Below are 25,637 nucleotides of genomic sequence, written 5' to 3' on the forward strand. Positions count from 1 at the left end.
ATATCTCACAGAGAGGGACGATTATCAACGTAAATATCAACTTTCGTAAATATTAAATTTTAAAAGAAAAAAAGAATCATAATGGAATGTAGTGCACAATTCCTGCTTGCTATTTTTTAATGAGTTTTTGTTATTTTTGGGAGTCTGGCAGTGTTCGCCGCTATGGGCTGTATGGAAATATTTTCAAATATTCTAAATGGTTAAAAATAAATTCTCAGATTTTTTTTTTTTTAATCATGATTTTCACTTTGGCATAAAGTCCTTAACTCCTTTACACCAATGTCTCCTTCCCAGGTTTATACCAACACATCTTGTTCTGATATCAAATATTCAGTTAAATGGAGGAGTATGCACCCTTGCTGAATCGTAGCTTTAACGGTTTCTTCACTTGATTTATGTCACAGTTCACTGGTAAAACTGTGAAGCTAAGCGTGTGTTTGATTTCATAACAGATCTAATATCTCCCTTCATTGATTTTATTGCATAAGCGACAATTCCAAAGCTCCGCAAGGATAACTGTGTCACGGCTGAACTAGATCTTCATGCGTTCATAAACATACAGTGGTGAATTTCGATTTTAAAACACACACAGAAGTTGCTATTAAGCCTTTAATTGATATAGTGTGATGTGTTTAAAGAAAGTATGTTTCTGTGCTGTTCTCCTCAGGTTTGGTATGAGTGAAGTCGCCTCCGTCTAGCACAAACTAGAGCTCACGTTTGAGAGAGTCGAAAGAGGACGTCCGTTCAGCAATTGCTGCACGTCACACCATGAGCCAGCCACAGTGAGTGTGCAAGCTACAGAACATCCTACCTGCTTTGTATTAGTGTGGATAGTAGTGTGAGAACGCTGCTGTGTGTATCAGGCACAGGGGAGTGTGTGTTGTGTTTGTGTGTGTTTACTCTTCAGTAACACTGATTACGCGCTAAGCAATGTCTTATTTAGACTTTTCTGTCGCCTTTGTTTCATTTGAATACTTTTTGGAGTGTAGATTTGTTTGCGTTACATTTTACGAAGACATTTTTGGTTTATCTCATTCTTCAGATTGTGTTGTTCAAACTTTAGTTGTACAGTGATTTGTCAAAGAAGTCTGGTCCTACCATAAATAGGTCAAGTATTCCGTATTAAAAATATTGGTACTATATATTGTGGTTACTGCTGTATATATCATATTAAAATATGATGATTTAATATGTATCCTAATCGTTAATATTATAATCAAGAATAGATATGCTGCTGTTCAGAAGTTTTTTGTCGTTAAGATTTAAAAATGTATTGTTGTTTTTTAATTCTCTTCCCAAGGCATTTATTTGACGAAAAATACAGTAGAAACAGTAGTACTGTAAAATAGTACTACGATTTCAAATAAACTTTTTATTTTAAAATGTCATTTATTCCTGTGACTGAAAACTTCAGTCTTCGGTGTCACATGATCCTTCAGAAATCATTCTGATATGCTGATTATTATCTACAGTATGTTGTAAACAGTTTTGCCGCTTAAAATTTTTGTGGAAACCATTATATATATATATATTTTTTTTTTGATGAATTGAAAAGAGCAGCATTTATTTAAAATAGTAAGACTATAAGATTACACATAACTTTTTAATGGTAGTGTAAATGCTGCAAATGCATATTTATCATGCAAGTAAATGTACAATGGTTGCTGGACAATTTTCAAGCCACTAATATTATTAAACATGACGGGAAAAATACTTTCAAACAGGTTCCCCAAACTTCCATTCAAAAACTGATAACCCCGCCGGCCAGATTCACACAAATGATTAGTTACCATTACGGTGTTGGGCTGGTCGGGGTGCAAGATGTGACTATATTAGGACTGGGAAATATTTAACAATAAAAAAAAAAATCAGCATATGAATGTTCTTAATTGACTCGTCATCTTCAGCAGCAGGAGCCGCAGCGCTTCTCACTCGACATCCATGTGTTTGCTCTGCAGCAGGAGGAGTGTGATATCCTCATTTATAGACACACACTGTTCTGCAGTCAGGCGCTCAGCGTGTCCTGATTCATGTAGGAATGCAAGATCATATATCTGCCCTTTCCACATTCTTCCAACCCGCAACTGTTGGATAGACACGGACACTGACTTGGCATTCTTAGGTGAAGTCTTCGTGACGTGACTTTTGCATTACATTCTCACTAGAATCAGGCCACCTTACCTAATTTAATATGATGCAAGTGAAAATAAGTCTGTGAGGTAACGTTTATTGTATCGTCATGTGACTGATGTTGATCGCTAAGTCTGTGAAATGTTAAGTTCATTGTGGACTTTGATTTGTAAAAATTATTATTATATTTTTTAACGTTTTTGCATAGGCGCTGAAACTATAAAAGCAAGCTGATGACTGCATCTAAAATTTAAAATTGTACTTACAACTTTAGAGACATACAAATGTTTATCAAACTTTTGATGTTTATGATATCGCATACCACTTAAAGTATCACTTAAAGGACCTTTTATATATGCTTAATTTTAGAGACGTACAAATGTTTTCTAATTCTTTAATGTTGATGATAACCATAAAATAGCATCATATCAACAGCGCCTAAACCATAAAACCTTTTATGTATCTACAACTTTACGGACGTACAAACAGACATATGTTTACAAATCCTTTGATGTTGATGTAGTTGATTTATTAGCTTTCAGCAGCATCGTATCGACAATGTCTAAACACTTTCGTGTATGTATAACTTTAGAGATATACAAATGTTAACACATTGTTTGATGTTGTTGACAAAGAGCATTATGTTTGCAGAGCTTAAAATGTAAACCCTTTCACGTACAACTTCAAAGATGCACACATATTTACAAATCATTTGACGTGGATAAAAATGCAATAGTGTTGTATCAACAGAGCTTTATACTAACTTTGTAATTTTATGTTAACTATTTTATGAAGAACAAAGACATTTTACAAATCCTTATATTGTGTATTATGTTCATGGTATTGTTGTTAAATGTGCAGTATTGCAACCCATTGACAGCATTTGAAGCATAAAACCATAACATATGCATACATTTAATGTTTAAAAATCATTTGATGTGCAGCATTGTATCAAAAGCACCAAAAACGTAAATCCTTTTACGTAAAACTTTAAAGAAATTTTCACAAATCATTGTTAGGTATGTTGTTGATAGATGTACAATAGCATTGTATCACAGTGCTTAAAACATAAAACGGACATACACATGCTCCCAAATCCCTTAATGTTCATGATATTGACATGTCTATACAAAATGAATGTGTGCATGAAACACACTTTACATTCAAATAGCTATAAATACCAATGAGATAATGTAGATTGAATGGACTGTAATTCTGTCCCTCACAGACTTGTTTCAGTTTGAGTCAAATTAAATTTGGTAAAGGAATTTTAAAGCAGTATCAGCTCTGAAGTACAACCAATACTAGCACCGGTGTCAGTTATATTGGATTATGAAGAAGTGCTCGGTGTGTGGCCTTCACAGGAAGCTCCTGTTTTCTTATGGCAGTGGTTTTGGTGTCCAGGGAGAGGGAGATTTGGGGAGGTTGCTAGTGAATGCAGAGTGGATTACTTCAGCTGCCGTCTTTGTTCATCAGAGCTGCACTTGTGTACTGTGCATTCAGAGCGAGTCTGAGACACGGGAGTAAGCTGCAGAGAATAACATGATACATTTGACTCAATTACACACCACAGGATAGATTGCAAGTATACCGCAAAAGTCCTTATATTAAATCCAACCAAAACCACCATGTGGATATTATTTACACATGCAGCATGCTGATCTTGTGTTGTGAGAAATAGACATTAAAATGCTTAAAGCGAGGAAAATAAACAACACAAGGATCTAAGGATTATTTCACAGCTGGTTGTTCAGTAGCATCAATACAGAAAACTTTTTTTATATTTTGCATGACACATGTCATTTTCTTTACTGTTGCATATTTTCTATTATTGCGAAGTTGGAATTAGAGTCTATTCAAAGGAGGTTTTATTTAAATAGTAATTAGTTATTTTAAATAGAATTAGTAATTAGCAGTTATTTGAGTAATAGCAGTTATTTCACAGCAAAAATGTGTTATTTGCTATTGCTAGTCAGAAACTGGGGAAAGTGTTGTTTTTTTTTTTTTTTTTACTATAACACTAAGCCCTAAAAACTAGCTGGTTTTAACTAAAACCTGCAAAAGTACGGTTTTGATTTTAAAGACCTTAAACACATTGCCATTTTTGTCAAAATAACTGCACAAACGTCTGACAAAAGTCCCAAAGACTTGTATAAACCATTTTATTTTATTTTGTTTTGTCTTGTTTTTTTATTTTATACAGTTAAAGAAAAAAAAAGTTGATTCATTTTTCTGTATAAATTATAGAAACTACACATGAATGGATAACAGTTTTGACATTAGATCTTAAAATAAGTTGTTACTCAAGAGGGTGTGTAGATATTTGGGAGAAAATGCTTATTTGTTGTTACTGAAGATCATTGATTTCCCATATATTCAAGAAAAAATATTTGGTTGATTATGTTGGTAACGGGGTTGAACATGATTTGTGTCAAAATATATTTAAAAAACAAATTATATTATTTGTCTTATATTATGTTAAAAGGATACAGATCAGCTTTTTCATTTAGTTACATTTTGTACATTTACCACATTTTTCATGTGGTAACAGGGTTGCACACACACTGTAGACACAATTTAACATTTTCATACATGAAAGGTTAATTGGAAATAGACATTTAAAAATAATTTATTTTTGTTAATAAAGATTAATTTATAATTTGATGTGCCTTTATGCATTATGCAAAACTTGGCCACCCTTGCTGGTGCTGCTTTAAAAAAATTTTGTGTCCGTTTTTTATTTATTTATATATAACCCTTGCTTTTTGAATTCACATCAGATGATGATATGATACAAATAATATAACTATATTCAGCCTGCATATTTATGATATCATGTAGCTGTAGTGAAGTAACGTCTTGGTCACGTATGTAACCCTCGTTACGAATGGGATCTCGCCCAAGAGCCCAATCACCTTTGAGTGGTACAAAACGAGCTAATGGTACACAAAGTACCTTGGTCTGCGGAATTTGCACGGAGAACTCCGCCCCGCAGAGTGGGTATATAAGGAGCAATGCGAGCAACTTTCATTCAAGTCTTTGCTGAGGAGCCAAGCCAGTGACCCGGCCGTTCAGCAGAACAGCAATGTGGCAAGGCGACGTAACGTCTCTGTTCCCTCCTTCAGGGAACGAGGGTTACATACGTAACCAAGAAGTTCCCTTTCAGTCGGTCACTTTTGACATTACGAAAGGGGTCCCTTACAAAACGCCACATGGCTGTCTTCCAGCGACCCGTGTAAGTGATAGCACCCTGTCGTGAGGCCAGCATGAGTGAGGGTCTATAGCTCACACAGAATACACTGGGTAGCATATTCCTGCTGGACATATGCTAGCAGGCTGCCTGCCCGTGGGAGGACCTACAGAAGGCAGGTATCTACCAAGGTGGTGATACATAAGAACTCTGAGGTACCCAGCCCGCAGGTTGGAAGTTTCAATGACAGAGCTGGCAAGAGGCTTGCCAAGGGAAAGACATAAGCTGCGGAGAGACTTACTGTGGACATACACACGTGGGATTACCCAAAAAAGGGGAATCATGACACATGGTGGCACCTAGTCCCACACAGGGCTGACCAAAGGGCATGTACGCAAGTGTTGGACATCAACAGTGCTGAAGGAACCCAGGGTTCTGACTGAGGAACTCACCTGAGGGGAATAGCGCACGCATCCAGTCTGCGGAGTGGAATGGCGCAGCAAGAGGATTGACACCGATCAGGTCCTTACTGGCCCGAAGGGGCGAGTACCCAGGAGGACAGGGCTCTACACAGTGATTAAAAAATCTCGTGAATGTGTTAGGTGTCGCCCAGCCTGCAGCTCTACAGATGTCTGCTAGCGAGGCGCCATGCGCCAGCACCCAGGAGGAAGCTACGCTCCTAGTTGAGTGAGCTCTCACCCCTAGGGGGCATGCTGGCCTCCATAACAGACAAAGAGCTGGTCTGAGGTCCTAAGGCACCGAGTTCTGTCCACGTAGGTGCGCCAGGGCTGGGTCTGCCTCCTCCAGGGGCAGGGCTTGCAAGTTCACCACCTGATCCCTAAAAGGAGTGGTGGGAACTTTGGGCACGTACTCAGGCTCTCAAGATAACGTGAGAGTTAGCCGGCCCGAATTCCAGGCACGCTTCGTCAACTGAAAATGCCTGCAGGTCCCTGACCCTCTTCACCAAAGCCAAAGCCGTCAGATAAAAACTTTAGCTCTACTGAGAGCAAGGGTTCGAAGGGAGCTCTCAGCAGTGCTGATAGAACCACTGTGAGGTCCGAAGAGGGGACTTGCTGAGGGCGAGGCGGATTGAGCCTCCTTGCTCCTCTAAGGAAACTGATGATCAGATCGTGCCTCCCAAGAGATTTACCTTCAACAGGGGTCATGGTGAGCCGAAATGGCGGCCACATAGACCTTGAGGGTGGAAGGAGACAGCCTTCGTTCCAACCCCTCCTGAAGAAAGGAAAGCACTGACCCAATCTGACATTTCCAGGGGTCCTCACGCCGTGAAGAACACCAAGTGACGAAAAGGTTCCTCTTCAAAGTATAGGCATGTCTGGTGGACATGGCTCTAGCTGAAGTGATGGTAGCTACCACCTGTGGTGGCAAGGTACCTAAACCTTCCGTGACCCATCCAGAACCCACACATGTAGGTTCCACAGATCGGGACGTGGGTGCCTGAGGGTGCCCCGTCTCTGAGAAAGAAGATCCTTCCTCAGAGGAATTGGCCAGGGAGGGCCTGTCGTGAGGAGTACAAGTTCGGGGAACCAGGTCCGGCCGGGCCAAAAAGGCGCAACCATGAAGACCTGCTCCTCGTCTTCCCTGTTCTTGCACAACATCTGTGCAAGAAGGCTCACTGGGGGAAATGCATACTTGCGCAGGCCCAGCGACCAGCTGTGTGCCAGGGCGTCCGTGCCGAGGGTGACCTCGGTCAGAGGGTAAAACAACTGGCAGTGGGAATTTTCTGGAGAGGCAAACAGGTCTACCTGAGCATCTCCGAAGTGTTCCCAAATCAGCTGAACTGACTGGGGGTGGAGTCTCCATTCCCCGGGGTGAGACTGCTGCCGTGAGAGCTCGTCAGCTGCACGATTGAGCCTGCCCGGAATGTGAATGGCATGAAGCGACCTCAGATGCTTGTGAATCCACAGGAGGAGATAGCGAGCGAGTTGCAACATGCGGCGGGAGCGTAGACCACCCTGATGGTTGATGTACGCTACGGTCGTAGTGTTGTCCGTACGGACCAGAACATGCTTGTCCTTCAGCAGGGCCCTGAAGCGGTGCAGAGCAAGACGTACTGCTAGCAACTTGAGGCAATTGACATGCCACTGAAGTCGGGGTCCTGTCCAGGAGCCCAACGCAGCATGCCCATTGCACATGGCACCCCAACCCATGGCATCTGTTGACACAACAACATGTCTGGACACCGGTTCTAGGGGCACACCGGCCCGCAGAAACGAGGGGTCCGACCACGGGGCGAAGTATCGGCGGCAGGCCGAAGTGATGGTCACTCGGAGTGTGCCCTGTTGCCATGCCCATCTCGGGACTCGGTCGTGAAGCCAGTGCTGAAGTGGTCTTATATGGAGTAGCCCGAGTAGTATGACTGCCGCCGCAGACGCCATATGCCCCAGGAGCCTCTGAAACAGTTTCAGTGGAACAGCTCTCTTGCCCTCGAATTGTCTCAGGCAATTCAGCAGTGACTGCGCGTGCTTGTTCGTAAGCTGCGCGAACATGGCGACCGAGTCTATTTCCATACCAAGAAAAGAGATCCTCTGTACAGGGGAGAGCTTGCTCTTTTCCCAGTTGACCTAAAGACCAAGTCTGGCGAGGTGTCTGAGCACCAGATCCCTGTGCTCGCACAACCGCTCTCGAGAGTGAGCTAGGATCAGCCAGTCGTCGAGGGAGTTGAGGATATGTAGTTGAGCCCAATGGGAATGGGAGAATGGGAGAACTTTGTACTGATATGCCTGCCCCTCGAAAGCAAACCGAAGAAACAATGATTTGAGCTTTGTGACATGGTGCATTATCCTGCTGGAAGTAGCCATCAGAAGATGTGTACACTGTAGTCATAAAGAGATGGACATGGTCAACAACAATACTCAGACAGGCTGTGGTGTTTAAACAATGCTCAATTGGTACAAAGGAGCCCAAAGTGTGCCAAGAAAATAACTCTCACACCATTAAACCACCACTAGCCTGAACCATTGAGACAAGGCAGGATGGATGCTTTCTTGTTCTTTACACCAAATTCTGACCCTACCATGTGTATCTCACAGCAGAAATCGAGACTTATTAGATCAGGCAACATTTTTCCAATCTTCTGTTGTCCAATTTTGGTGAGTCTGTGTGAATTGTAGCCTGTTCTTATCTGACAGGAGCGGCACCCGGTGTGGTCTTCTGCTGCTGTGGCTCATCTGATTCAGGGTTCAATGTGTTGTTTGTTCAGAGATGGTATTCCGCATACCTTGGTTGTAATGAGAGATTATTTGAGTTACTGTTGCCTTTCTATCATCTCTAACCAGTCTGCCCATTCTCTTCTGACCTCGGACATCAACAAGGCATTTTCGTCCACACAACTGCCACTCACTGGATATTTTCTCTTTTTCGGACCATTTTTTGTAATCCCTAGTGATGGTTGTGTGTGAAAATCCCAGTAGATCAGCTGTATTTGAAATACTCATACCAGCCCGTCTGGTATCATCAACCATTCCATGTTCAAAGTCACTGAAATCTTTTTTCATCCCCATTCTGATGCTCGGCTTGAACTTCAGCAGGTCGTCTTCACCACATCTAAACGCCTAAATGCATTGAGATGCTGCCATGTGATTGACTGATTAGCAATTTATGTTACCAAGCAATTGAACAGGTGTAACTAATAAAGGGCCGGTGTGTGTGTGTGTGTGTGTGTGTGTGTTTGATTGTGCACACGTGCATGCATACTCATGTGCTCATGTTTTCACACACGCATGCTTACATGCATTCTGACACACCCTGAGGACGCCTTTGTGCTTGAAACAGGTCACCTAACATTTAGGTCTTGTTGTTTTGTGCAAAAGCTGATCATTTTCTCAGTGTGATATTCAACATTTACAACACAGCCCTCTCTGCTTGTTCTACTTTGAAGACTGTAGTACCATCCAGTTTAACCAACAGTCAGTATTTATGATTTGCCTATATAATAATATATTCCACATTAAATGATGCTGCACACAAACTATTGGGACAGTTTTAAATATATTATAAATGTTTTTGAAATTAAATTAAATAAGGCATTTATATAGCGCTTTATTGTTTATTGCTGTACACCTAATGAGCTTTATAATTATATGAGGGGGTCTCTCCTCAACCACCACCACTGTGCAGCTTCCACAGTACAATGGTGCTAGTGCGCTCACCACACACCAGCTACAGGTGGAGAAGAGAGAGAGAGAGAGAGAGAGCCAACTGGGTGGATGGGGATTACTAGTCTTTAATGCCTCTGCAAAAAAAAAGAGGTAATGCAAACACAGTTTTTATTTAAAATTAGTTGATTTAAAGTGTTAAAATGTATAATTTTCTGCAGTGAATTGAATATCCATTCAACAGAAGTATATCAAAATGATGACATTGTTTAATAACCTGGATAGATACAGTTGAGAAGGTGGTGCCAAAACATAAATCAGCATTTGGTGTTTAAAAACAACAAATTTTCATCCTATATTAGTTATATATTACAAAATAGTTTATCTTTATATCTAATAGTTCATAACACAACTAGAAACATGGGATTTGTGCCACAAATGCTTCGAAATCAAGTCATGGGACACTGTACCATATGCCTCAATTTGCTTTAATAGTCTTTAATGCCTCTGCAAAAAAAGAGGTCATGCAAACACTGTTAGGCACAACACCAGACATCTGGTCTGATCAAAATATTCTTCAGAATAACTTGCTTTGCATCTTGGGTTTGGTCCAAATGAATCTTTTCTGGGCCCATAATATGCTGACACACTTTTTTCACCAGCATCTGCTTCATAACACGCCAAAGCTGTTGTTCTTATTTAACCTCGAAATACCACTCAATGTCACACAAGTCAATATGACTTCTGAATCTTTCAGACATTATTATATCAAGGCCGACCTATGCAAAGCACTTTGACTGGGACATGGGAATCTCACAGCTGGTGACAAAATGTCCTGCTGACGAACACAAACTGATGGCTCTCCGGATGAATGCTGGTCGCAGCATCTGGATGTGAAGGTCTAACAGATGTTACTAGGATATCATTTGACACCCATTTTGACACCCCATATGCAGTTTTACTACCTTATTTTAAGGACTTCATGTGGACTTTATGCTGGTCATATAATTAGAATATCATCAAAAATTGATTTATTTCACTAATTCCATTCAAAAAGTGAAACTTGTATATTATATTCATTCATTACACACAGATTGATATATTTCAAATGTTTATTTCTTTTAATTTTGTTGATTATAACTGACAACTAAGGAAAATCCCAAATTCAGTATCTCAGAAAATTAGAATATAACTCAAGATCAATACAAAGAAAGGCTTTTTAGACATCTGGGCCAACTAAAAAGTATAAAAATGAAAAGTATGAGCTGGTAATTTGTAGGACACACTTGGTTTTCTGCCTCATTAATATTGTCCTCTGCAAATGGCTAGCAAGCTGTAATAAAGCTTGTATTTTCTCTGTGATTTGCAGTGTGTTTAGCGTGTACAGAAACCTATCAAGGGAGCTGTTATGATGACTTTAGCATTGTGAAACAGCATTTTATTGTCTTATAAGGTCACAGATTCTCATAAATCAAGTCTGTACTACAGGAACTTGATATAAAAGAGAAGTGTTTAGTTAAAATATAAAGTTATTCAAATTTGAACATTGTAAATAGCTTTTTATGTTTGCACTCATTTTTACTGAGCTGATTTGCTTCTTAGAGAAACAGGTCTATTAAAGGAATAATTCATCCAACAGTGAAAATGTCATAATTTATTCACCCTCAAGTTGTTCGAAACCTGTATGAGATTCTTCTGTTAAGCACAAAAGAAGATATTTTGAAGAATGTGAGTGACCGAACATTTCCTGGAAGCCATTGACTTCCATAGTATGGGGAAAAAATACTATGGAAGTCAATGGGGACCAGAAACTTGTTGCTAACATTCTTCAAAATATCTTCTTTTGCATTCAGACAGGTTTGGAACAACTTGAGGGTAAGTAAATGATGACAAAATGTTCATTTTAGTGCAGACTATCCCTTTATTGTAATCTAACGCGTGATTTTTCCGCATGCCTGCATAGTCTCCTCCTGGGGATTCACTGAGGTTCATGTTCAGTCCAGCTCCGCACTTTTCAAGTGAAGGTGCTTTCACTTTGCCGTCTGTGCATTTCTATGTTCGAGCGCAGCGTGAGGTGCGAGCTATTTAGATACTGCAGAAGATCACAGCATCTCTGTGAAACACCTGCTAGAGACCAGCAGCTCCTCTTAAAACATCAACAATATGTTCCATATGTTCACTACAGAAACATATATATATATATATATATATATATATATATATATATATATATATATATATATATATATATATATATATATATATATATATATATATATATATATACTTATTTTTCAAGTTTCTTAACATGCATCAAACATTTTTATTATTTTAGTACCTGCGGATTACTGGAATACCCAACACAATGTCCTTGAAAGTCTAAAAAAGGGGGTTGGAAGATATAATCAATTATAACATTTAAAAAAAAATTAATGTATATGTAAAAAAGTACAAAAACAAAAAAATATCCCCTAAAGGTTAGCAGTTCTATTGGGGTATTTTTGTTAATACACATTTTTGGTAACCAGTTTTTATTTACTTTGTATTAAAGCTATGAAGCTGGAAACCGTAGTACCAATAAACTAATGTTCGTCTCTTTGGGCTACTTTCTTATTTATTTCTATTGATTCTCTCCATCTGATTTATGACTGCGTGCTGTAAACTCACTGGGGGAAAAGTGATACCCCAGCTAGTTCATTTCAGTCAGTGGAAATAAAAAGAATTGTAAAGGATATGGCACAACACCTTCTGAATTAAAAATGTGCATTTATGCGAGTGTGTAACCTTACCTGGTAACACTTTATTTATAGGACCAGATTTCCTGATAATTTACTCACCTCCATGTCATTCAAGATATTTATGTCTTCCTATTTTCAGTCGCAGATAACTTTTTTTTTTTTTTTTCATATAATGGACTTCAATGGTGGCCAATGGTTTAAAGTGCAGTTTCAATTAGGGATGGGCATGATTAATCGACGATCGATAATTGATCGTTAAGATTTTCCTCGATCATGTTAATTTGTTATCGATTAATCTAAAGCATTTTTTTTAATCTAATGCAGGTTGCGTTGCGTAGTGCGAGTCTTCAAGCAATTAAATGAATTTCACTGTGTGGCAGCAATTAAATATTTTACCACCATGGGGCAATATTTGACACCCTACTCGGTTATCTGTGATCTTCCGTTTTGATTTCAAAGAATAATCATGAAGATGTCACGGCGAAGTGTGGCGTGGGACCATTTTGATTTAAAAAGCGAACTAGTTAACTGCAAACATTGCGATACCGTGTTTAAGTACAACACGGCCACGGCTCAAATGATGTACCTGTGCATCCCGGCAAATTTTCATGAGGCTCTGTCTACAGTCTTTGTCTCCGCTGGTCGTCATGTACAAACATTTCATTAAAATGAACCGTAACTCCGTGAATACTCAACGAAGAGACATGAGAGAGATATCTATAGAAAGCCTGGAATGTCTACTTTTAAACTAAACAAGTGCTTCCGAAAAACAAATATTCTGAGATAAAGTAATCCATATGAAAACAACGCAATGTCTGTTTTTCATATCTTCCTTCATTATATTTAATGTGACCACGCCCCCGCGCTTAACGCGCTATTCAGATTCAAACTGAAGCGCGCGCTTGAATACGCCCACACAGAAGAAAAGGCAGCGAGACTGTTCTTCAAGTTTTTATTTTATTTTACTGTTTGCTTCGCGATGAGAAGACTAAGACATAATTCACCCCAAAAAGATGTGATGTGGTTGATGATTTGAGAAATGGATTTCCTCACAAAAAAGAATGAAGCACTTTATTCAGACTCAAAACGCATATATGCGTTAATCGACTCGAAAGGGTTAAGAACGCCTGCTAGCAGCTGCAGGTTCCGCTGCTTTAGAGCACTGCATATGCACGCGGATATATGTTCGGTTTGCCTGAACGTAGTTTAACTGTCTGCCACAAGTTGATCTTGTAATAAAGGTCTCACCGAGGAAAAACACGCTGTATTTTTGTATTCATTGCATTTTTTTATTATAAAAATTAAATAATTATAAAAATATTAATGATTAATCGATAGTCGATCGTTAATTCTCCCGACGATCGACTAAGAAAATTTAATCGAATGCCCATCCCTAGTTTCAATGCAGCTTCACATGGCTCTACACAATCCCAAGCGAGGAATAAAGGTCCAGCGAAAGATTGGTCATTTTTAAAAAAAATAAATAAATTTATATAGTTTCCAACCATAAACGCACCTCTTAAATGCATTACCACACTGATAGAAAAATAGAAATACATGTTCCTTTCTTTGTAATAAACAACATAAGGTACATTAAACATCAAATTACATAAGGATTTCTCAAACTGGGGTTTATGAAAAAAACTTCAGTGAGTTTGTGGATTGATAAAAACCTTTAACCTTAAACTTTGTTGAAAAAAAATCTATTATTATAAATACGCAAAATAATTACCAAAATATATATTTTATTTGTTTACCTTCTTGCCGTAAAGAGAGATGTAAAATAGAAAATAAAAATTGTTAAAAACAATATATTTAATCTGATTATGAGCATAAACGTCATTTAATCTAATTATAAGTACTTTATTTCTGGAATGGATTATCTAGTCCAGATACTTAAAAATACAGTAATAAACAGCAAAAATAAAAATGATAATTTTTAAAACTTTTGTATTTGAATATATTTCAAATTGTCATTCATCATAATAGAAAAAATATTCTTTTAAATTGCAAAAGTATTTCACAGTATTATGGTTTTAATTTTTAAATTAAGCCTTGGTCCAAAAACATAATGTATTATTTAAAAATATTTTTAATCTTTTTAAATGTTCACAACCAGATTACAGTTATTATTTTTTTATTTTGATTGCATGAATATATATTTTTGACACATTAACTTATTGATTTTAACTCTTCTCTTTGCATTTGGTATGCAGGTAAACAAAATATATCTTCTTAGTAAGTATTGTCATTATTTTTATTAATTATTTTTTTTATCTTACATTTTTAGTAATAGATTTTCATCAACTCACAGAAGTATTTTCACAAACCCCACTTTGAGAAACCGTGACACATGTGATGTTTAAAGTACTTCATGTGGCTTATGTAGAGAGCGAGAGAGTCAGCCAGCTTTGGTTAGATAATCTAATAATTTTTGGTATAACTTAAAATACTTTAAGTGACATAAATGCATTGCATATTTTGGACAACACTGGATAAACGCATCTGCTAAATAAATAGAATAGTAATAAATATAATGTGTGTCATAAATAAAGCAATTTTATATAAATTCTAATCAAGCACTCCGAAGTGTGGTTGGGTGTGATTTTACAGATAGCTGGAGAACTAGGGCCTCTCGGGCTCCTGTAACCCCCCTCTAATTAGCTACATCAAAACTTGGTCTCATGTCTGTGTCCTCTACTGCTTGTCCTGTGGTGTGACAAACAGAAACTGTGGGCGTTGTGCCACTAGCGAACACTCATCAGTACCTGACAGCGCTAAGGCTTTGCATATGGTTATTTGGAAATGTGATTCCGATGCCCTGAACAGTTTGTGCGTGTCAGCAATGATTAGCAATCGGTGGGAAGCAGTGCCAAATGTGCAGATAGCATCAGGGAGGACGGGACGACACATGCTGAGGCTGTCCTTTACCAGCCAGCCGGCATGAAGGGTGTGAAAAGAGATTTCGGGGAGAAGGGCGACCGAAGCACTGCTGTCATGGAGCATTATAGTGTGTGTAAAGCTATGGTAATGTACAGTGCACTACTGTAATTTATTGTAAACTTCAGTTAAAATCATTTGGGAGAAAAATAAATAAAATATTAAGAAATGCTTTTTTTTCAATTTATGGCAATTAACCACATTTCCTTCCATTACCATAGTTTGTGCAGCTGTATTAATTAATTATTATTATTTTATTATTATTACTGTTATTGTGAAATTTATTAGCAATTTCTTAGTGAAAATATTTGTTTCATTGTATTATAGTACAGTAGTATTTATGAATATTAAGCTTTGAATTTTATTTTAATATTTAGTCATTTTGTAATTTTTAAACTATTTAGGTTACGTTTTATGTGTGGCAAAATGTCTGATTGCTTTCAATTAAATTTAAATTAAAAATGTTTTTAACAGTTTTAGTTAACAATAATAACACCGTTATGGTCATTTCAATTACTGAATAACAATTTTAAAAAGTAAAGCGATAAATCAAATGCTTCTAAATGTAAAATTCTACTTAATACAAAATACTAATGCTATTTTTAAATGCTAAATAATTCCTTCTTTAGTTATTTTGCCGCCCGCAGTTGGAATCAGCTTCTGGACTCATCTGCTCATCTGTTTAGCTGTGCATTTATTGAATGAGTAATGTCCGAACTGATTGCACTGTATTTTTTTTTTTTTCATGTAAAATCATTTTCTTCTCTAACTGTTTTTAAATTCATTTTAAATAAGTCAATTTGTAAATAATTTTCAAAGTTTTAAAATTGCTTGTTTTATTTTTATTATTTTTCTACTTTCTACATGATTATTTTACTTTCTTTTATGTAAAGCACTTTGAATTATCAGTGTACGAAATGTGCTATATAAATAAACTTGCCTTGCCTATACATATTTAAAAATAATATGACTAAAATATATATATATATATATATATATATATATACATACATACATACATACATACATACATGTTTATATTTGTTTTGTTTTTTTTACGGCCCCCAAATAAAATTCCTTTATATATTTCAAAAACCATATTTGTTTCTTTTTATTCTGGGGTAACTATAACATGTCCTAGACTGAATTCTTCAGATTCACCCAATCATTCATTCATGTTTGAAACTTTGTTCACTCAAAACACTCCACACACAGATAAACGAAGAGCTGGAGAAATTACAGGATGTTTGGGTCCACAGACATTAACATTTTAAAGATTGGGGTGAGCCAATATCCAGCAGAAACACTTGCCGGCATAAAATCACCATCTCATAATGTCAATCCATACATGCATACAGTACAGTATAGTCTCTCTGTTGACCCTGTATTCACTGTGGCAATGTTTCGATTTTCTCCATACTATTACAAGCTTCCTTTTTTGTGTTTTCCTTTGCACTGGCATAATTTATCTTCCCTCATCCGGCACGCCTGGGATGGAAGCCAAAACCCCAGGTTTCTGCCCCTCTCTGCCTCTGTTCTGTCCTTTCTTCTGCCCTTGATTAAGCCGTCTTAAGGGTCTCGAGTATTGATTTCAGTTATGAGCATACATTATGATTACAATTATCACATTGCCGCTTATTTTGTAAGTATGACCACTTGTCCGACTGCACAGATGGCTAGTTTCCATGCCCTCTATGCCATTAACTGCAATTATAGGAGAAGTTCTACCAAAAATGTACATTTTGTCATTATTTACTCTGGGGTCTGGTGAATCTGGGTGGACTGTTCCTGTAAGTTTCCACAATATCAAGAGCAAATGGCAAATTGTAAGCGTTGCAGAAATATATATTCGTTGCCTTGTTTGCAGTGAGATTGAGAACAGCAATCCCAGTCTGCAAACGTGAGTAGAATCAGTGCATTGAATCCAATAAATCAAAGACAAAACAGGGCAGAACCGGCCATGACATCCAACTGTGGGACTTTGTTGTTTTGCCACAATATTGTGCTGTGAAATTCTCCTGATACCTCATTATTGTGGGATGCGACGCATGATGGTGCGACCATGATGAATATTCTGGTTTTAGCAATCAATCTGGACACGTGGGACGCCGGCCTCAACTTAATCTGCTTTCATGCATTTCTTATGTTGCCATTGAGGTTTCAGACACATTTCCATATTCCATGTCTGCTATTTGCGGCCGTGCCCTATTTAAGATTCCTCAATCTGCCTCCCGTCCGTTTTAGAGTCACATCAGTCAGCAATCTGCAGGTATACGTCTCAATAATGGGGTTCTGGGTCTCTGTGGCGTTTGTGATTCAGTTCCTTCTCCTGTTGCTACTCGTTCATTGTGTGTCTCATGCATCATGCATTGTTGAAAAAAACAAACAAACATGCTCCTCATCCCTGACCTCTCCTGCGTTCTTAACCATGGCATGATTTTTTTCCTCTTCTTTATATCATATATACAGTTCCCCTTGTGTATTGCTTTTGTACGATTTGGCTTTCCTTCAGAACTGGCGGTTTTCCATATACTAACTCCAGGACTTTTATTTTATAGCCTTGTTTCCTGTTTTTGTGCTGCACACTTCTTATACGGCGCCTGCCATTGTTTGCATATTCAAAAGTTAACATGAAACAACTCCTATTGCTTCAATATTGTGACATTTCCAACTGAAATAAAGAAATCATTGTTGAGGAAAGTTACTAATTGTGTTACTTAAGCCCCTTTCACACTGCACGTCGGACCCGCAATATTTCCGGAACATTGCCTGGTCGCCTTCTGTGTGAAAGCAACCACGTCCCGGGATCGATTACCGAATTGAACCCGGGTCGGGGACATAGTAACATTGAGGGATTCGACCCGGGACAAGCACTGTGTGAACAAAAGCCAGATCTAATTCCGTGTCGAAGTGATGACGTGTGTTTTCGCACGACTCTTTTACCGGCTGTTTTGAAGGAAGATCAACATTAGCGACGAAAACATATGTGCAAACTGTAATGAAGCAGAGATCAGTTAGTTCCTCACTTTCCGCGCTGACGCCGAGATCGTTCGCTTGCTTCAGTGAAAGTATAATGTGCCTAGCGTTGTCGACTCATACATTACACGTCACGCGCTGATGTCACGTGTCCTTACGGGATCTTCAAGGGTTGTGTGTGAAAGCACGCACATATACCGGGTCATCACTGGCAGTGTGAAAGTGCAAAATCTAGTGACCAGGGAACAATTGCTGGAACACTTTACCCCTGTATTTGCCGGAATGGCAGTGTGAAAGGGGCTTTAGTTACTTTTATGGAAAGTAATGCATTACATTATTTTTACAAAATACCTAGTTATTTGGGGGGGGGGGGGGGGTAATATGATGACATGTAATGTGAATCAACTTTCACACAAATTCAACTTCAATCAAAATGAATCAACTTCCCAGTGCAATGATTAGAAATTGTTTCGTTAAATGAAGTGGTTTTTGAATTTGTTTAGAGGATGGCAGCTGAAAAACATTTTGGTATACGATTATGTTAAATAATTCACAGTAAGACCATAAACATGTTGATTTAATTTCATGTTGTCTTCCCATCTGTAATAATAAAGTAGGTAGATGTCGAATGTACTTTGTGGTTTAGTATGTAAAGTCTCTGTGGTAATCCAGGTCATCTTTGAGGTCATCTCATTTAAGACAGTTCATGTAAGAAGACAATAGAGTAGTGTGTCCCGTGTGTCCCCAGGCCCCCTCAGCAGGCGGCAGCGCCGGACCTGGAGGTGATCTCCCAGCAGGTGGAGGATGAAGGGCAGTGCATGGCTCCAGTGCAGCTGGTCAGCTTCACCTACAGGGACCTTCCTCTGGCTGCCCTGGACCTCTCGTTGGCCGGATCCCAGTTACTATCCAATCTGGATGAAGAGGACAACCAAGAGGGGTAAGAAACTGCGAGTACACCAGTGATACTGCACAGAAACGCGTACACGCACGTTCATGCAGTTGGGTGATTCTCACGAAATTGTAGTTTCAAAGGTTTCATATATGACATTTTAAAAAATGTTTGTATCAACAAATTTTCTTTTTAAGCATTAAGAGCCAGGTCTGAAGTGTCGGTGACCATAAATTGAAATAAGTTTTACTGACAATTTAACAATTTTTTGAATATATTTTCCAAAACATGTCGTTAAAAATCTCATTACCGTAACACTCTGAAAAGTCCAGTGCCATGGGGAAAAATAATACATTTTCACATTTTTAAAAATGGTTTATTAACAGTCATGCACAGTTACTTGAAACTTTGGTATAAAATATATTTTTATAATAACATTTTTATGCGTTTTTCAATTATTTCTCTCATTACCGCAACACCTTCTGCATTTTGCAACCCATTTTTATAAATTTTTTCATTAAAAACTGAAATATTTTCAAAATGATGTGGCAAACCTGAAAGAACATAATGTATAGATTCTGCACATACATTTAAAAGCAGACTACTATTTTTCAATTTCTTAAATCTTAAAATAATGCATGTTGCGGTAATGATACATAGGTTACGGAAATGAGGTTCATGATTTCGGTAATGATAATAGGCATTTTAAGTATGTGGTATAGTCAAACAAATAATATTTAATGTAGAAAATAAATTAGATAATATTGGCATAAATTATTTTGCAGTGCTTCATAACTAGATAACATAGGGTAAAAACACCAGGGGCCATTTTCACAAAATATTTTAAGTGAAACTAAATGTTGCTCCTAACTCCACATCTTCAGGACTCTTTGACTCTTCTTCAAGTACTTCATAAAGTGTTTTTATGTAAAAATCAGCTCTTAAATCTGTGAAAAGTTAGTGGTAGTCAAGAGGACAGCTAAATCACAAAGACCAAATCATACACAATCCTAAAATGGCTGTTTCCACAGCAATCCACTGTCATATCAGCCATAATAATTCTAGTCTTTTAATTAAAAGGCTGCTTATACATATAACAATTATTTATAAGATGCAGACATGTAGAGGCTGACAATTAGCTGAACATATGCTTGTTTAATTAGTGACACTCTAGTTCAAACTTTATTAGAATATTGCAACTTTTTTATTTTGAAATCTTTATTTGATTATGGCAACATGATATATCATTCTACAATATTTCTATTATAAAATAACTGACAGATACCCATCCCTTATCAGCCAATCACTGTGGGTGTAGTTAGTAATCATGCTGACATCATCCATACCAAAAAGGTCGTCCTCACTCTTTTTCTTAGCTTAAGATTTCTCCCCATTCCTTAGTAAAATTCTGTCACAGCTGTTTTATGAATAAGTTTTAAGAGAAGCAGTTTAAAGGGGACCCCGTGGTTTTCCACAAAAATAAATACTTAATAGTGCAATGTTAGAAAACAAACAAGACTAATATTAGTTTTGTAATTTTAGTTTTATTATTAAAAAATATTCACAATACATTATTACAAAATAATGTTTCTTATTTTATTTTATATTTTATGTAATAATCATATAATTATATAATAACTATTTTTTAATTGTCATTGACAGTGGGAATGTAGTCTATGATAACTCAAGTGGATTTTTTTCTTTCTACTGAAAGAGTTGGTTCTGGTAAAGAGTATACCCAAGTGTTTACCTAAAGTTTTTCCAAAATCGCTCATTCCTAAAAAGATGGTTCACAATATATTTTTCTTTTTTCCATAAATATGTTCTCCTTCAATTTAACCCTAACCATTCTTTAATAATTGTTTTTAAATTAGAATTTAAAACTGCTGCATTTTGTCATATCTAAATACACTGCCATTCAAAAGTTTAGCATCAATAATAAAAAATAATAAAAGTTTTTTAAAGCCTCTTCTGCTCATCAAGGCTGCATTTATTAGAACTACAGTAAAAACAGTAATATTATGATAAAGTGATTGTTATCTTTTTAATATACTTTAAAGCAGAATTTTATTTCTGTGGTGACAAAGCTGAATTTTCAGCATCATTACTCCAGGTTTCAGTGTCAAATGATCCTTTAGAAATTATTCCAATATGACATACAGCCAAGTATGGTGACCCATACTCAGAATTTGTGCTCTGCATTTAACCCATCCAAAGTGCACACACATAGCAGTGCGCACACACACACAAAGTTCTGTTGCTCAGTATAAAAATCATTACACTTATAGAAAGTCCTCATAATGATAGATGCACCAACATTTGTGTAGGCTTCCCAACAATTTTTGATAACTACTCCTGCTGTAACCTCTAACCCACAATGTCTCTCTCCTTCCTGGGGTTTGGTGGGTTGGTATAAACGTTTTCTTTGAAATTGGTCACCCTAGCCTTTGCTTAAGCTTTTTTGTTTTGTTATTAAATAATATTTAATTTAATAACTAATTTTATACATTTAAAATAGTCTGTATGATTAAATTCTCATTACCGAAAAAGAGGTTCTCTCTACCGCAACTGGCCTTAAATTGTTGCGGTGAGTGAAAATGGTGTTGCGGAGGATGAGGTGTCTTAGCATGTTTTGCTAACAACAGAGAAACCATGATGATTTAGCAAATTTTTTACTCAGTAGATATAATCAGGCATTAATGAAGTATATTTTCATAGAAAATTTGTAATCTAATATTTTTCTAAATGTGGAAAACTACCCGTTTCGGTGATGATAATCAATTTGTCGTGTAGACGTTCTGACAAGAGAATTTTACACTTTTAACTGGAACAATATGAAGATATCTGCCTACCTTGTTGGTATTTTGAAGGTTCTGCCTCATGTGTTGCTTAATTTAAAATCAAGATTTATATTTTAAAAAAATTTGTGTGCATAAATAACCCTCAAAAAATATTGCGGAGGATGAGAACATTAGTCATGGACACTTTATATTTCCACTATTGTATCATTATTATTGTACATGAATATTCAATCTGTCATTTTTCTGTCATGTGAAAAATTATAGAAGAATATCCATTTACTTTTTTCAGAATATTTTTATTGTAATTTGTTTAAATTACAACATAACATAAGTTAAGATACAGCTGGACGCATTGCGGTAATGAGAATTTCAGCAGAAAACGCAATAAAATGCTAAAATAATTAATTCCTATGTTGAAATTACTCTTTGTGCAAGGTAGAGAACAGTATTGTCTTTATTATGGTGTTTTTATATATAACTAAATTGCATGTTTAATATCTAAAATCACTAGTGACATGGCGTTTCAACAGTTTCGTGAGAATGACCCAGTTGTGCAATTGGGGACTTCCCACTTATTCCAGTGCTATGTAACTAACCCAAATACAAAAAATAGAACTTCTTAAAAGTGAATGTAGACATTTAGACTTTGTGAATAGCTTTTTAACACACTCACAATTTTTTTTAATAAAAACGTTTGGAATACAATTTTAGATATTGTACGTCAAATATGTAATGTTGTGTTGCTTGATGTTTCTTTGTATTTTTTAATTTATTTACTATACAATTTTTTTTTCACACCATTTTTTTCAGTGTACCCATAAAGAAAAAAGTTATAAAAATATATTTAATATAAAAAAAAAATTGTTTTTAAATTTAGTTTTGTCCCCAAATGGATTTTTTTTTACTATTAAAACTATTATAAATATCAACGTATCACTATTAACTATTTTTAAATAAGTTAAAAACTGTTTTTTTGCTAAGCATGTACACACACAAGAAATTATCATTTGAAACACATTATAATATTAAATGTAGAGGCATTATATAAAATTTTAGTCTGAAAACTCGAATGTAACATTTTGACAGTCTCTCGTTGTTGGCGCAGTGCCACTTTCAGTTATCATCGGATAAAGGATTCCGCAGAAACGTACGCCAGGCTGGGAGAGAAATAATCAGAAATCCAAAAAATCAGGAAGAACAGCATACTCTCACTTACATCAACGATACTGACTTTTAACTGGAATTTCAGGAATTCATTTAACCCTGCCTGGAAGGGGTGAGGTAAAAATAAGTCCAAACTTGTCTTATAAACAATGCTAGCAGTATCTAAAATAGCCGAGATAGCAATCTTTATTGCGTATGACATAAAGTAGTACTTTAAAGGAATTTGTTTATAAAATGTTGGCATGCTCAGATGATTTGTAATGCAGAACTGTATAATTCAGGTTTATTTACCAACTCTGTTGCAGTTAAAAATAACCCCTAAAAACTAATATTTCTGGCTTTATATTTTAATTTATTTTTAAGATTTTTTAATGGAAACTCGAAGCAAAATTCTATCTCTAGAGACAAAAATTATCCCAGACAGCAAGCAGTTTCGCCCCAGAACTGGCCCACGTGAAATCCATGCGGGCCAAATGTGGGCCAGATCTGGGCCGAAACTGCTTGCTGTCTGGGATAATTTTTGATTGTTGCTGCTGTACTATTATTAAAACTATCCTGAGATTGACAGAAATCCATAAATGGTTTTGACCGAATAAGTTTAAGCTTTCAAAACCGTTACGCTTTTCAATAAATGGATGCATTTTTGTCATTTGTAGCAAGACTAGCATGCCTCTGTTATCCATATCATCCTGTTGCATCATTTTTTTTATTTTTAGATCAACATTTTACTGCTTGTGCAACTCTAATCTCACTGAGTCAGACTTGATTATCAGTACAAAATATAGATTGCTTGAGCAACATATGACGTGACCAATCAGTTCAGTCATTGTTTTCGGACATAATAAGTGCAAAGACCAATGTCGTAACGTGTCTCTCCTACAGCATGTCCCAATTGTTTTCAATTGCCGGATGTTTACCGCCGGAGGTTGGATTCTCGACTACTTCACACCATATTTTTAAATGCCAGCTTTCAGTGGATGTATTTGTGTTCCTCGGTGGGTAGTGTGCTAATGTGGCTTTAAAAATCATCTGGCAGCCGCACTGCATGCTGGGAGTGTGGAGCACCCAGGCCTCTATGGCTCAGAATGGGTTTTTGGCAGTCGATGCTGCTGTCCCGTCTGGGTAGCGTGACTCACCACGGACGGCCACTGTGTGATGCTCTGCCACATGCAGGGAAAGTTGACAAACACCATAAGCTTAATTATGGCAGCCGACACACTTTCCAAAAAGCCACGCCTGTGTGTGTGTGTGCGAGTGTTAGACAGATGGTCCGTGCAAACTCTTGAATTTGTGATTGCGTGAGTGTATTTCTGAGATGTCAGCACAAAATAGGATGACGGATGTCATTAAAAATGTGGAGATTAATGAACGCTCTTATTTAAATATTTAAGCAATAACTTACAAGTACAGGTGTCTTTCGGTTTGTCGCTCCATCATCGCATTGGTCCAAAATTAAATGATATTTATGTCTGTGATTCCAAACACATTGTATAGCAGTTTTGCGTATACAGGTTTAAGCATATTATACATTTTTCATAAATCCAAATATATAAACTACATTCTAAGCTGTTATTTTATTTCTTTTGTTTTTAATGTGGCATGTAGAACAATTTTAAGCGATAAAAGCTATTATTACAAGTACAGTTTTCTTTCGGTTTATTTTGGCCCATTACAATAATCCACATATGTAAACTACACACCAAGTTTTGTTTACAGTATTAGTTTTTTTTTAAGTGTGGTATCTAGAACAATTTTACGCAATAAAAACGATTATTTACGAGTACACTGTTATTTGGGTTTATGCTGTCCCATCACAACAATCTACAATCAAATATGTTCTAACTGTCTATCATTAAATCACTTTGTACAGAAATTTCGCGTTTTCTCAAATTTTATTTTCAAAGTATATATTTTTTTCAGATTTTGACGTTTTTGCACTCCAAATATGTAAACTACAAGTTTTGTTAATGGCATTTGTTCTATGTTAGGTGTGCTATCATTTATCAAGCTATAAAAAGCTATCACTTACAAGTACGATTTTATTTCGTTATGTTGTCCCGTCGCATTAGCTTTTATTTTTATTTTTTTATAAGCTTTCAGAATTCAAAGATTTTTCAATCTGAACTTCATGCCAGCTTTTATTAATTTGTTTTATGTTAGATGTGGTATGTAGAACATTTTAAGCAATCACTTACAAGTACAGTTGTCATTTGGTTTATATCTTATTAGTCCAAAATGAAGTATGTTGTAATTGGCTATGATTGTATCACATTGTACAGCAGTTTCACATTTTATCAAAATTGATATTACATTCAAAATATGTAACCTACATTTGTTTTATTGTAGTTAGTTTCTTAAAACGCGGGACTGTGACTTAACCTAACATCAGCCAAAATACAGTGTTGTGAAAATGTCACACAAAATGTTTGTGCGTTTTCTGGTATTTCTGTCAGGTGTATTTTCTGTTTGGACATGCTTTCTGTCAGATCAGATTTGCTGAATTATATTATCTGACAGGAACTAATCACAGCTGCACAGATTTCCATAGAAAGCTCAACCAAGTCTAAGGGTTACGGTTATTCCAGGACACTGCGTTTGTGACAGTTTCACCCCGCCAGCATATCAACAGCTTTGTTTCCGTCTCCCGTAACTGTCAGTAGAGAAAGGGAGAGCACAGCCACGTCACAGGTC

General features: G+C 36.8%; 1 protein-coding gene across 2 annotated transcripts in view; it reads left to right on the forward strand.

The window, feature by feature from the left end:
* Positions 1 to 25,637, forward strand: part of LOC113067030 (transmembrane protein 266-like) — a 53,659-nt gene that overhangs the window by 3,561 nt on the left and 24,461 nt on the right. Inside the window, exons 2-3 of one of the 2 annotated variants that reach the window (XM_026239227.1) lie at positions 668 to 782; positions 18,841 to 19,029. In XM_026239227.1, coding sequence (XP_026095012.1) covers positions 769 to 782; positions 18,841 to 19,029 — 203 coding nt within the window. In that variant the 5' untranslated portion in view covers positions 668 to 768. The remainder of the gene's footprint in view (positions 1 to 667; positions 783 to 18,840; positions 19,030 to 25,637) is intronic. The other variant, XM_026239228.1, reaches the window with a different exon arrangement.

This window comes from Carassius auratus, chromosome 50 (assembly GCF_003368295.1).
Source record: "Carassius auratus strain Wakin chromosome 50, ASM336829v1, whole genome shotgun sequence".
In the NCBI taxonomy this organism is placed as follows: domain Eukaryota; kingdom Metazoa; phylum Chordata; class Actinopteri; order Cypriniformes; family Cyprinidae; genus Carassius; species Carassius auratus.